This window comes from Haliotis rubra, unplaced genomic scaffold (assembly GCF_003918875.1).
Source record: "Haliotis rubra isolate DU_JTF1 unplaced genomic scaffold, ASM391887v1 Scf200, whole genome shotgun sequence".
In the NCBI taxonomy this organism is placed as follows: domain Eukaryota; kingdom Metazoa; phylum Mollusca; class Gastropoda; order Lepetellida; family Haliotidae; genus Haliotis; species Haliotis rubra.
The window spans coordinates 1,259,263-1,274,407 of NW_025766004.1; the positions used below are offsets into that span (position 1 = coordinate 1,259,263).

At 42.7% G+C, this 15,145-nt stretch overlaps 1 protein-coding gene across 11 annotated transcripts in view; it reads right to left on the reverse strand.

Moving 5' to 3' along the window:
* Positions 1-1,991: 1,991 nt before the first annotated feature.
* The window catches only part of LOC124275653, a 28,144-nt gene continuing 14,990 nt past the window's right edge, over positions 1,992-15,145 (reverse strand). For all 11 annotated transcript variants that reach the window (XM_046711266.1, XM_046711267.1, XM_046711270.1 and 8 more), the window contains 5 exons: positions 7,280-7,417; positions 5,274-5,336; positions 3,744-3,818; positions 2,652-2,769; positions 1,992-2,150 (listed from right to left, as the gene is read on the reverse strand). In XM_046711266.1, the coding sequence (XP_046567222.1) occupies positions 2,030-2,150; positions 2,652-2,769; positions 3,744-3,818; positions 5,274-5,336; positions 7,280-7,417 (515 nt within the window). In that variant the 3' untranslated portion in view covers positions 1,992-2,029. The remainder of the gene's footprint in view (positions 2,151-2,651; positions 2,770-3,743; positions 3,819-5,273; positions 5,337-7,279; positions 7,418-15,145) is intronic.

Here is a 15,145-nt window from a genome sequence, read left to right on the forward strand (position 1 = left end):
TGTCTCTAGCTTCTCTGTCTGTCTGTTTGTCTCTTGCATCTGTCTGTCTCTGTCTCTTTCTTTTCTGTCTGTCTGTCTCTGTCTCTTGCTTCTCTGTCTGTCTGTCTGTCTCTTGCTTCTCTGTCTGTCTGTCTCTTGCTTCTCTGTCTGTCTGTCTCTTGCTTCTCTGTCTGTCTCTCTTCTTCTCTGTCTGTCTGTCTGTCTCTTGCTTCTCTGTCTGTCTGTCTCTTGCTTCTCTGTCTGTCTGTCTTGCTTCTCTGTCTGTCTGTCTCTTGCTTCTGTCTGTCTGTCTCTTGCTTCTCTGTCTGTCTGTCTCTTGCTTCTCTGTCTGTCTGTCTCTTGCTTCTCTGTCTGTCTCTAGCTTCTCTGTCTGTCTCTCTCTTGCTTCTCTGTCTGTCTGTCTGTCTGTCTCTCTCTCTTGTCTGTCTGTCTGTCTGTCTCTTGCTTCTCTGTCTGTCTGTCTCTTGCTTCTCTGTCTGTCTCTCTGTCTCTTGCTTCTCTGTCTGTCTCTTGCTTTCTGTCTGTCTCTGTCTCTAGCTTCTCTGTCTGTCTGTCTCTTGCTTCTCTGTCTGTCTCTCTCTCTTGCTTCTCTGTCTGTCTGTCTCTCTCTCTCTTCTCTTCTCTGTCTGTCTGTCTGTCTCTAGCTTCTCTGTCTGTCTGTCTGTCTCTTGCTTCTCTGTCTGTCTGTCTCTCTCTCTTCTCTGTCTGTCTGTCTGTCTCTAGCTTCTGTCTGTCTCTCTTGCTTCTCTGTCTGTCTGTCTGTCTCTTGCTTCTCTGTCTGTCTGTCTGTCTCTTGCTTCTCTGTCTGTCTGTCTCTTGCTTCTCTGTCTGTCTGTCTCTCTCTTCTCTTCTCTGTCTGTCTCTTGCTTGTTTGTCTGTCTGTCTCTGTCTCTGCTTCTCTGTCTGTCTGTCTCTTGCTTCTCTGTCTGTCTCTGTCTCTGCTTCTCTGTCTGTCTGTCTCTCTCTTTCTCTGTCTGTCTGTCTCTGTCTCTTGCTTCTCTGTCTGTCTGTCTGTCTCTCTTGCTTCTCTGTCTGTCTGTCTCTTGCTTCTCTGTCTGTCTGTCTCTTGCTTCTCTGTCTGTCTGTCTCTTGCTTCTCTGTCTGTCTCTGTCTCTCTGTCTTCTCTGTCTGTCTGTCTGTCTCTTCTCTTCTCTGTCTGTCTGTCTCTTCTCTGTCTGTCTGTCTGTCTCTGTCTCTTGCTTCTCTGTCTGTCTGTCTGTCTCTTGCTTCTCTGTCTGTCTGTCTGTCTCTTGCTTTCTGTCTGTCTGTCTCTAGCTTCTCTGTCTGTCTGTCTCTTGCTTCTCTGTCTGTCTGTCTGTCTCTTGCTTCTCTGTCTGTCTGTCTGTCTCTTGCTTCTCTGTCTGTCTGTCTCTAGCTTCTCTGTCTGTCTGTCTGTCTCTTGCTTCTCTGTCTGTCTGTCTCTTGCTTCTCTGTCTGTCTGTCTGTCTCTTGCTTCTCTGTCTGTCTGTCTCAGTCTCTTGCTTCTCTGTCTGTCTGTCTCTTGCTTCTCTGTCTGTCTGTCTCTTGCTTCTCTGTCTGTCTCTGTCTCTTGCTTCTCTGTCTGTCTGTCTCTTGCTTCTCTGTCTGTCTGTTTGTCTCTTGCTTCTCTGTCTGTCTGTCTCTGTCTCTTGCTTCTCTGTCTGTCTGTCTGTCTCTTGCTTCTCTGTCTGTCTGTCTCTAGCTTCTCTGTCTGTCTCTGTCTCTTGCTTCTCTGTCTGTCTGTCTCTAGCTTCTCTGTCTGTCTGTCTCTTGCTTCTCTATCTGTCTGTCTCTTGCATCTCTGTCTGCCTTTCTCTTGCTTCTCTGTCTGTCTCTATCTCTTGCTTCTCTGTCTGTCTGTCTCTAGCTTCTCTGTCTGTCTGTCTCTTGCTTCTCTATCTGTCTGTCTCTTGCTTCTCTGTCTGTCTCTCTCTTGCTTCTCGCTCTCTCTCTCTGTCTCTCTCTCATCCAAACCTCAGACCAAGTACAAGGCAGGATATAAAGGCAACGGCTTTCATGAGAACTGTTTATTCAGAACCAGGTGAGTCAACTATTTCCCGCCGAGGAGAGACCCGGGGCCGTGTATAGTCTGGAAGTAGTTGCACTTGAGGATAGGACAACATGCTCCTTCCGGTAGGATCAGGTCGCAGTTGTGGATCCACTTGGGGCAACTGGAGGCAGAGGTTATCGTAGGATCAATGTGGGATACAATACATAATTCCTGAAGAGTTAGGATATACATCCTTTCGTTAAACGAACCCCTACTTGGTAATGATCAGTTAAGCTGGTGGAGCAAAGTTTCGAAAATGGCAAGTTGACTGAACTTTCACTCGTTCATTCTCAGAGTAAAATATACCGCTATATCTTGACATCAATTCTACATATCAATACGATACCTGCAAATGGATCTTAAACAAGTTGCTATTATTACATATCTTAGCAATTGGAGGTGGAATAGTTAAAGTTAAAGCATCTTCTCGTCACCCTGAAGAGTTGTCTTCGATTCTCTAGATAGGTACTATGTGTGAAGCTCATTTCTAGTGTCCCTCGCCGTGACATCGCTGGAATAATGCTACAAGCGGCGTAAAACTAAACTCACTTAGTCTTAGCCCTTGTTTTGCTTCTTCACGTACACAACTAAAACAATAAAAGGATCTAAATAGCATACTGACTTCGGGGGGCCGCAGTCATGGACGTCATTCACAGCATCCTTGCACGTGCACTTTTGTCTGCAGTCCTTGCTGAACCAGGTCTCGCCTTCAGAGTAGTACTTGTTTTCAAACATGCATTCTGTAAACAGAGAGGACAAGGTGGAACCCTTCAGAGTAGTACTTGTTTTCAAACATGCATTCTGTAAACAGAGAGGACAAGGTGGAACCCTTCAGAGTAGTACTTGTTTTCAAACATGCATTCTGTAAACAGAGAGGACAAGGTGGAACCCTTCAGAGTAGTACTTGTTTTCAAACATGCATTCTGTAAACAGAGAGGACAAGGTGGAACCCTTCAGAGTAGTACTTGTTTTCAAACATGCATTTTCAAACATGGCATAGTCTTGTTTTCAAACATGCATTCTGTAAACAGAAGTACTGGTTTTCAAACATGCATGTCAAGGTGAACCCTTCAGAACAAACATGCAGTAAACAAGGGACAAGGTGGAACCCTTCAGAGTAGTACTCAAACATGCATTTTCAAAACACTTGTTTTCAAACATGCATTCTGTAAACAGAGAGGACAAGGTGGAACCGACCAACATGTACACCTTTTGTAAACATACAAGTGGTTTACATTTAATACCAGTGTGTGAATTAAGCTGGAAACCCAGCCAGGCATCAGGGCTGGTAACTTCAAAATGTTACCAGCCCAACACGGATTTAACCAGACCAGACAATCCAAAGAAAATAACTCAATATTTAGTTACAATGAATAATTTAATGAACTGAGACATGTATTTATAACAAACTTGCAGAACTCCGCGCACCGATAGGTGTCGCTGTTTTAGTGAAAAATATATGTCAACGCAGTGCGTTGAGCTTGCGATACGATAGTTAAATGTTCGAAAGGTAATTGTCAAGTCTAAATGTAACGCTCAACTTGAAAAATAGATTTTAAGATGTGGTACATTTACTCAGAACCCTAAGTTTCTACCAGACCATCGGGCTGGCTAGCTGTAAATTTAGACCATCCGCCAGAAATCTATCCCGTCTCGAGCGTTTGGACGGGCCTTATTTCATACACTGTTAATACATAACGCAGGTTTTACGTACTGTCTTGAGGCGGAGTTGTGGGAGTCGGTGTTGTAGACGGTGTAGATTGTGGTGTCATCCGAGGTGTCGTTTGACCTGCAAGATTAAACAACATACTTCAGTATCGACACTGATTTCAGGGTGCATTATTTATGCTGATTACTGTAACAGCCTGCTTGATGGTTCTCCCCAAACACTCTTCAACACACTGCAAGCCATCCAGAACACAGCAGCCCGTCTAGTGTCTCTAATCCCTAAATACGACCACATCACTCCCATTCCGAATGAACACCACTGGCTTCCTGTACAGCAACGAATCTGTGTTAAACTCCTCTTCTTTGTTTATAAATTCCACCATATATGTCATACCTTCTCCAGTCTCACGTCCGTCCAGATTTCTTCGTTCTGAGTCCCAGCATCAGAACGATGCTTGTACCAAGAGTGAGTGAGTGAGTTTAGCTTTACGCCGCACTCAGCAAAATTCCAGCTATATGGCGGTGGTCTGTAAATAGCCGAGTCTTCACCAGACACCCAGTGATTAACAGCATGAGCATCGATCTACGCAATTGGGATACGTGATCGACGTGTACGCCGTCTTCCTCATCCGCCAGATAACGCCCTTGACCTTGCAACAGAACTTGAGAGAATCTGGCGTGACATCCCACAAGCCTTCCTTGCACGTTTGATAGGCTCAATGCGTCGTCGATGCACTGCTGTTCTCAATGCCGATGGTGGACATACCCGTTATTGAACTTGTGACATGGTCGTTTGACCCCTGTCCCGCTTGTGGACTCGTGACGTCATTGTGATTGACTTTTCAATTGAAATTCTCCCGACTTGTTATGGTCTCATGATCCCTCCATTCAAGTTTATATGTACCTTTGACATTGTTATCGTACTTATCAACTGGGATAATATTTTGACAATGCACAGTTTCTTTATGTGGCTAGTATTTTTATATATACATAAATTGATGGATAATTAGAGCACATATGTATTTCATTTATATTTGTGTTTCTTGTCAACAAAGTATAAGAATAGACATCCATCCTTGATGATATTAACATTTTTACTCTGTAATATAGATATAAAATTAATAATTAATGGACATTTACTAAAATATTTTGATATGTACTTATTTATGATGTATTATGAGAATATGCATCACAGATATCAAACACATGCCATTCATCTTCAACAACGAAGATACCTTTTAATTTACAAAACAGGCAAGGCATTTAACAAAATGTATTTAATGACCACTGAAACTCTCCTAAAGAGTATTTTTAACCAAATCAGGGCATAAGTGTTTTCAACAGTGAGGAATATTGAGACAAGCAAATCTTTTATCATTTCACGTCGTATTGAAAATAAAGTCAGGTGAAGGGTAACACAGAAAATTACGGACCACCTTATCGCAGGTTGTCATCCTGCATTACACTTCACCTTGTTTTTTCCTGATACATTCAACTGACACCTCGTGATATAAGTGAAATACTGTTCAATCCGGCGTAAAACCAAACTCATTCACTTACTAATTATTGGACTTACCGGGATGGGCTGTGGAAGACCCGTTTGAAGACCCACGAGTGCAGTCAGGGTAGTAGACGGGTCCTGTAGATGAAGATACCAGCATTAGACAATGCAGTTACGTTCATGGTAGGAAGGGAATATACAAACTGAACTGATGACGTTATGGCTGCAATAAATATAACAGCATTCTATTTTTATTGAGGCGCTAGAATGTTATCACCTCATTCTACCGGATACCCGTTAACTGCTAGCTGAACTTTTTACTTCTTTTAGTCTAGCAACCGATTAGGATTACCCATCTACCTACTTTCCGTCACCAACTTTGACCTGATTTGTGACCTGTGTGATGTGCACAGGTCCCCGTGAAACCACAAAACAATAGAATCGGTCTGGACTGACCCGCTCACGCATGATCGAACAACTTGTGGGACTTATTCATTCATAAAATACGTTGTCGCTGCCATTCTTGAGAATAAATACATTCTCTGACAGTCTTCAGACTTATTCCATTTTGCGTAGACGGCATAGATAAATAGTTGTGATATTATATACTATTCCAAAAAAAGAAACGCATAACCCAGAAATCTCTTGCAAAAATGTTGTATTTTCAAACATGTATAACTCGTCCACAAATAGACTTTAAGAAATGAATTTTTACATCAATTTAGAAGAAGTTAATGTTTATACAAGCAAGTGGATAATTTTAGATAACGGAGACGAGCGCGATGGTGACCGCGTAGTATGGTCCCGACGTCGGGTCTGCTGGATCTCAGTCCAATCTCTCTCAACCTGTTCCGTACAGTTTGACAAGATATCCTCCCAAGTCCAGGCACCCTGACTGCCTGTGCTCTCACACATGGCAGTACGATCACGCAAATGTAGTACCCGGATGTACCGATCTTGGGCTGCAGTGGTGACTCGAGGTCTGACTGTACGGGGACGGTCATTTGTTATACTTGTTTGGTTGTAACAAGCTCCAAGCCGTGATATCGTGCTCAGATTACATTCAGACGCCTGGCAACAGAAGATCGGTAATCTCCAGCGTGCATTCTTTAAATGGCGGTGTTCTGTGTCGCAGCGTCAAGATTTGGCGTAGTGATTTGACCTTGAAACTCCTTCAAAACGAATGCCGATTTCCGAAAGTAATCTGGATTTTAATAGCCAGACAGTGCATGCTCTTTGCTGTACAATTTCAACTTGAAGGTGATTTCTGTTGCGTTGTGGTGATGCCTTTTTAATTCTTGTAACAAATCTCATCAAAATCAACATTTTCAGATAAAGTCGATTTTTCACTTGTGCAATTGTGTAAAATCATGTTATCAACACTTTTGTTGCATATTTTGACGATTGTTTGAGCACAATAGGTAATTAATAGATTTTTAAAACACAAAACGCCTATGCGTTTCTTTTTTGGGATAGTATATGAATGGACAACCGAAATCAATGATGACACCCGTTGTTCGCGAAAAAGGTTAGCATGGCATGCGTACCGTTAACACTCGCCACCATATTATTTGCATGAAAAGCAGGTAACTATTCATTTCTTCATGCAATGCGGCGGAGGTTGTAAACAAGTCAGAAACGTTTGTTTGTTTGTTTGCTGTTTAACGCCACACCCAGAAATATTCCAGCTATATGGCGGTTGTCTGTATAAATATTCCAGTCTGGACTAGACAATCCGGTGATCCTCAGCAAGATCAATTTACGCAATTGGGATACGATGACATGTGTCAACCACGTCAGCGAGCCTGACCAACCGATCCCGTTAGTCGCCTCTTACGACAAGCATGGGTTACTGAAGATCAGTTCCAACCCGGATCTTCACTGGTAGTCAGACAAGTAAGTGAGTGATGGCCAAGAACATACAATGATTACAGAAAATACTTTTCAGCTCCAACATTTTTCCTGTAGTTAACTCAGCATAGGTAATTGCCACTGAGCTATGAAAAATATGCAATTGGACTCGTAGTAATCAGGTTTTGCAACTGTAGCTGATACAATACCTATCTATACATAGCACTTACTGTCGCATAATTTGCAGAAGCCCGCACATTTGCTCTTCACAAAGCCGTCATACGTTGGGTTTGTGCAAAGGTCGGCGTTATATTGTTTGCAGTTGTCAATGGTGTCGGTGCATAGCGGTGCTGCTGTCACCTTCGGATCTGAAAACACAAGCTAGTCCATCTTCACTTCAACAGGAGGCGCACACCAATATACAAGGGGCGGTGGGGTAGCCTAGTGGTTAAAGCGTTCGCTCGTCACCTCGAAGAACCGGGTTCGATTGTACATTGGTACATTGTGTGGTTCAAAATTCTGGTGTCCCCTGCCGTGATATTGCTGGTAAACGCGGCGTAAAACCATACTCATTCCCTCCCTCACTCACCAAAATACAAATGATCAGGGCCTACTTCATCTTAGCGTTACTCGCATACTGTGATATGTAACTACTAAAGTCACCGCGCTAAGATCACTTTGGGCCGCGACATGTGTCAACTAAGTCAGCGAACCTTACCACCCGATCCCGTTAGTTGCCTCTTACAATTATAGGATATTTATATATTATAGGAAATTTATATAGCTCACATAAGTGTTAAGTTCATTGCACCTAACAGGCAGCATGGCTGTATGCTCCCCAGGGAGTTGAAAAAGTATCGGAAAGTACGATAGTGTCCTATGACCGGGGATAGTAATGTACGTAGCGCCGTGAGCAGGCAATGTACCTGGATATGAGCGCCATATAAGCGGACTATTACTATTATTACACATATCCACGCAAGTGCTGGAGTGTTCCCTTGATCAACGGATGTCTATTTTCTGGCACTGTTTTAACCATCTCAACTCCGTGGGGAGTGTTCAACTCAGGTACCCATTTGCAGCTGTGTGAACACGGACATATAGTCACAGTATTTTGTCCAGTGATACTGCACGTTACTATACCCGCAACTAGGTGTCTGCACGTGTTCGTGTGTCCACCATCTGGTCACTACCAATGGATGAGTGTTTTTTTGTGCCACAAGGCCACAACAAGCATGAGTTGCTGAATGTCAATTCTAACCCCGGACGCGTTTCACAAAGCTATCGTAGAGCTACGGCTGCCGATGCATATGGGGCAAGGCAGTCGTAGCGCTATGATAGGATTTTGAAACGTGGCCCTAATCTTTACGGGTCCTAAGATTGAGCTGATGACATATGACACTGTCATCAAAGATCTAGACGTACAGGGACGTATAACTATAAATCTCCCATTGTTTGGCACAGTTGCATGGTGCACTGGTTGTTGAATCCTAGGATTGTGATTAATATGTATGACACTACTTTCACAAATCGAGATGCACATGATTACATTACCACAGAATCGGCAGTGTCTGGCACAGTTGTATGGTGCACTGGTTGTTGAATCCTAGGATTGTGATTAATATGTATGACACTACTTTCACAAATCGAGATGCACATGATTACATTACCACAGAATCGGCAGTGTCTGGCACAGTTGTATGGTGCACTGGTTGTTGAATCCTAGGATTGTGATTAATATGTATGACACTAGTTTCACAAATCGAGATGCACATGATTACATTACCACAGAATCGGCAGTGTCTGGTACAGTTGTATGGTGCACTGGTTGTTGAATCCTAGGATTGTGATTAATATGTATGACACTAGCTTCACAAATCGAGATGCACATGATTACATTACCACAGAATCGGCAGTGTCTGGCACAGTTGTATTTGGAAAATGCCTCATAGGAGCCACAACAAGATGTCTTGATGTCGTAGCCTGAACAGTCCCTCCGGTCAAAACACTGATCATCTGGAAAGGACAATGCATCTCTGTTTGTTATGTTGTCAACACCAAACTTCCAGTTTTGTCAAAGGTTTCTTGTTTTATTAATTTTGTTTAACGCCGCACTCAACAATATCCCAGCTATATGGCGGAGGTCTGTAAATAATGTCTGGACCAGACAATCCAGTGATTGACATCATGAGCATCGATGAAAGTACTTGGGATACGATGTCAACCAAGTCAACTGGTCACACGATCCCGTTAGTCGCCTCTGACGACAAGCATGGGTTACTGAAGACCATTTCTAGCCCGGATCTTCACGGGTTTGTGTCAAAGGATTAATGTTGTTTAAGGACTATTGTTTAATGCCGCAACATCATTCTTGCAGATCATCTCTGAGATGTTCAGCCACTGATGAGCTGAAAAAAAGCTTTTATCCTTGAGAAAATGTATATGGTTTTCGTATTTATAAATACATAGATGTTGTTATTCAAAGGCAAAAGATGAGTATTGCTATAGAGATAAACTATAAAGGTTGCCATAGCAACAAACCAATTCCATTAACATTACAAATCTCCAGCAGAGATAGAGTCCGTTATCTACTATATGCAAAGCATGGTACAAGTGTTCTTAAGCAAGAGCATGCAGTATACATGTTCTACATACCATGAGGAGTTGGTGCTGCCCAGATCGGGGATCCTGAAACAAAGGTGTCAGGAACCGTTTGAAAAAACAACCATTAGCAATGACAGCTTAAAAACACTACCGGGAAAAGAATGTATACACTCGTGAGTGAGGGAATGAGTATGGTTTTACGCCGCTTTTAGCAATATTCCAGCAATATCACGGCGGGGGACACAAGAAATGGGCTTTACACATTGTACCCATGCGGGCAATCGTGACGAGCGATCGCTTTAAGCACAAGGCTACCCCACCGCCCCTATACACTCATGTATGATGGTAGCTGAATATAAACAACAAAGAAATTATCATACGAAGAGGGCGGTAGGGTAGCCTAGTGGTTAAGGCGTTCGCTCGTCAGGCCGAAGGCCCGGGTTCGATTCCCCACATGGGCACAATGTGTGAAGCCCATTTCTCGTGTCTCACGCCGTGATATTGCTGCAATATTGCTAACAGCGGCATAAAAACTAAACTCACTCACACTCACTCATACGAAGATGATGACACTATATTTGAAACTGGTATCATCGGTGTGTTTTTGGTTACGTTTCCAGTGTTTTAGGCTGAGTAAAATCTGATAACCTGCTGTACTTATCACAAGGAATAATTCTCACGTGCATATTGAATACAGGACGCGTTTATGCATAAAAAATCCTTTTTTCTATTAAGCTCTGAAAAGTCGCGATAAAGAATAAAAGAGTTGTTTTCCATAAAACGTGTCATGCATTCATGTTCGTCCAAGTTCTAAATGCCTTTCAAGAACTACACGCAAACCTGTGTCGATTGGCTGGACCCATGCCTTGCAAGGAGCATTGCCATCAGTTTATACAGCTGCAGCTGTGATATTACATACAGATGATACATTACCATGCAAAATATGAAGTAAGACTCACCGAAAACGGCAATAAAGCCCAGGATTGCGCATATCGGACCCATGGTATTTCAGTTCTCTTCTACAATGTAGTGATATTCCTGCTGTTGGCGAAAGATAACGCCTATAGCTACCTAGCCACGTCTATCTGTCGTCATAAAAGAGAGAGTACTAGCATAGCAGACCTTCTGTGTACTTAAACCAGATTCTCCTTCTACCGGCCAAACTTTGTTCTGATGACAACGGTATTTCGTGACATTGACACCCGGTTACAGAAATGTTTGTTAGAGTATTCTATGCATATATTCATACACTTTGAAAGCTTAGATATTAAACTTTAGATCTGGGTTTGGGATTGCCTTTGGTGCAACCGGAGACTAATAAATTTATTATATGGTCTCTGGTGCAACTGAACACAGGTATTTCCGAACGCACCATTGCCAGAAATGATGTCTGATGCAAGTCCTTAGTTTCCATTGTACTGATTACCCATTTGTCAGACACATAATTGACTTGACTGGATGGATGTCACCGAGGTGGCAGGATACGCTCACATGTGTGCGAACACCCGGTGTCGTGTCTATTTGATGGTGATACAGAATCGTAATATAGTCGGATTCGTTCAGTCTAATGTTTAAGAGAGCTTTCTTGTGACTACGGAAAGGGTTTTGTCGCTCCTATTCAAAGTTCTTATTAACGAATCGAAATTGTTGACATATGTATACCAAATGAACCAGTTATTCATATCCGTTTCTCCCTTAAAATCTGAGGAATGAGAAATGTATGAGTGTTATGTATTTGCGTTCTACTTTTCAAGAGATAAGATAATAATAATCTGTTTCATCCCGGACGTGGAGTTGACTTTAGGTGAGACAGCTATAAATGCACTAACCTGTTCACCTTATCTCCAGCCGGACTTGGAAAAGTTCTACCTGTAGATCTGAGTGTTAAATGCCAATCCTTCAAATCTTGAATTAACAATGACATATATTTAACCAGCTTTGAATATATAATTTAACCAGCTTTGCACAAATAGGTTTGGAATGAACTGGGAAACGTTTGCCAAGTATTGCTGTAACTACTACCTGACGGGAGCTTTGGTTGTATACTGCCTCGGGAGTTGAGAATATTAGTCGTTTAATTAATTAACATTTTATATCAGCGCATGATCATGTATTGTTTTGTGTAATGAGTGATTGAGTGAGTTTAGTTTTACGCCGCACTCAACAATATTCCAGCTATATGGCGGCGGTCTGTAAATCATCGAGTCTGAACCAGACAACAGCATGAGCATCGATCTACGCAATTGGGATACGGTGACATGTGTCAACCACGTCAACGAACCTGAGCAGCCACTTACGACAAGCATGGGTTACTGAAGATCAATTCTAACCCAGATCTTCACGGAGTTTGGTGTTATGTATAGAAGATTTTCTTATGTGTCTCATACGCTTTATGGCTGGATGTAACTTTTAAAGTACCGTTTCTGTAATTATCACAGTGTTACAGTTATAAAGTGAGTGTCGGTATGGCTTCCTTCCCCACGAGTATTCCCAGAAATTATTGAGAAAGTTGCCTGCAACACGACTGAATGCGCCTAGGTACACTACCCATCAAAGTTTGTAGGAAATCGTGTGACAGGAGTATCCCACTTTCAAGAGATAAGATAATAATAATCTGTTTCATCCCGGACGTGGAGTTGACTTTAGGTGAGACAGCTATAAATGCATTAACCTGTTCACCTTATCTCCAGCCGGACTTGGAAAGGTTCTACCTGTAGATCTGAGTGTTAAATGCCAGTCCTTCAAATCTTGAATTAACAATGACATATATTTAACCAGTTTGAATATATAATTTAACCAGCTTTGCACAAATAGGTTTGAAACGAACTGGGAAACGTTTGCCAAGTATTGCTGTAACTACTACCTGACGGGAGCTTTGGTTGTATACTGCCTCGGGAGTTGAGAATATAAGTCGTTTAATTCATTAACATTATATCAGCGCATGATCATGTATTGTTTTGTGTTATGAGTGAGTGAGTCAGTTTAGTTTTACGCCGCACTCAACAATATTCAAGCTATATGGCGGCGGTCTGTAAATCATCGAGTCTGAACCAGACAACAGCATGAGCATCGATCTACGCAATTGGGATACGGTGACATGTGTCAACCAGGTCAGCGAACCTGAGCAGCCACTTATGACAAGCATGGGTTACTGAAGATCAATTCTAACCCGGATCTTCACAGAGTTTTGTGTTATGTATGTATAAATGATTTTCTTATGTGTCTCATACGCCTTATGGCTGGATGTAACTTTTAAAATGTCCCGTTTCTGTAATTATCACAGTTTAACAGTTATAAAGTGCGTGTCGGTCAGCTTCCCCTCCCCACAGTATTCCCAGAAATTATTGAGAAAGTTGTTTCGGCAGATACCTAATACATATATATACTCATGCCAATAATGGTTGTCACCCCCTTCAATTTTTGATAGGAGAGGGGGTGTGGGGTGAAGGGTGAGGTGTGTGGGGATTGGGGTGGGCAGGGGTGACAACCATTATTGGCATGAGAATATAAAAAGAAACTTCACAAAATGTAATTTGAAAAATAATGAATAATTTTTCTCTGATGATACATCTATGTATCCGAAATGGGATCCCTATCTTTCGACTCGAGAAAAACGTTAACAAAACCCACTCAAACCCATCCATTCGTCGTGCAAATGACGTTAGTGCCAAATCAGGTTTTGCACGTGCAGTCGATCACGTGATCTTCGCATCGAATTTTTCTTCATATGCACGTGTTTGCATTGGCCTCAAGAATTGAAAAAACACTTTTAAACCACAGTTCTAACGGTACTTGAAATGCCACGATTGTCAAATGTGCAACGTGAACGTGCCGTTGGCATGCTGCAAGCTGGAAGATCAGTTATTGACGTCGCAAGAGCAATGGGATGCAGCCGTCGTACTCTGTATGACTTGCGAGGTCGTCTACAACAAACTGGCACCACTTCTGATCGCCCAAGGTCGGGTCGTCCACGTGTGACGTCACGAGCAGAAGACCGTCAAATCGTCCTACGTCACCTACGTGGCAGATTTCTGGCGGCTACACGAACCAGGGCTGAGATGTTTAGAGGTCGACTTTCCTCACAGACCATTCGAAGTCGGTTGCGGGCTGCCAATCTCCATTCTCGACGTCCATATCGTGGGCCAATATTGACGCCGTTTCATCAACGTCAACGTCTGCTGTGGGCCCAACGTCACCTCCGATGGACCCAGAGAGACTGGAATCGAGTCGTCGTTAGCGATGAATCCAGGTTTACCCTCAGATTCGCGGACGGCAGGCATAGAGTCTGGATACGACGTCGTGAACGGTATGCCCAATGTTGTGTACAGGAAGTCGACAGATTCGGGGGCGGAAGTTGCATGGTGTGGGGTGCTTTCTGTGGGAACAACCGTTCCCGACTTCTGGTCTTCCGTGGAAACCTCACAGCTGCTGCCTACCGCGACCAGGTGCTCACCCCTGAACTCGTTCCTTTCATGGCGGCTCATGGCCCAGGTCTACAGTTCCAGCATGATAATGCTCGGCCGCATACCGCGATGTTGACACGAAATTTCCTTCTAAACGCTGGAATCAACGTCATGGACTGGCCATCGAGGTCCCCTGACCTTAATCCAATAGAGCAAGTTTGGGATGCATTTGGGAGAAGGCTTCGTGGTCTTAGGAACCAACCTCAGAATTTGCAGGACAGATCTCAGCAATGAAATAATAACAATTTAACCATCTTACCATCTCTTGTTCTTTTATTGTGCCCTGAAGAAAGAATGTGAAGTTTCTTTTTTGACTCAGTATATAATCTGTAGTGGTTTTACTTAAATGAATATGTTGAGATATGATTGTCTTACAGTCTAAGTGTCTTTCAGTACGTTGTGAGACCTCCTTGCCCTGCAATACAATGCGTCTAGGTACACTACCGATCAAAGTTTGTAGGAAATCGTGTGACAGGGTATTCCAATATTCGACCACCTATTTCTAGATATCCTCAATATATGATATTAAGTCTTTTTGGGTTTATTCTTTCCATCATTAGCCCCAACACATTCTCAATTGGGTAAAGATCTGGGCTGTAGCTGGGCCTGTCTAAAACTTCGTCCGACAACCACTGTTTTGTTTAGCCCGCAGTGTGTTTTAGGGTCGTTATCATGCTGGAAAATCCAATTATCTTCATACAGTGTTCGGGCAGTTTGAAGGAGGTAACCATTTAAGATGTCAACATATCGTTCCTTCGTCAAATTTCCAGTATCAATACACAACAGCGTCAGTCCACGTGATGATATCCCACCCAACATGTAAATTTCGGGCTATGTTTTGGGCGTTGGTAGAACTTTCATCAGAAAAGGAAACATTATTCCAATCTTGATTTTCGCGAACCCTTCACCAAGTTAAACGTCTTTCTTTTTGTGCATCTTTCATCAATGGCGAAGGAATTCCACGCTTTTTCACCCAGTTAAGTCTTTGTAATTCTTGTCTAAGGGTTTCATTACATACCTGAGAACTTC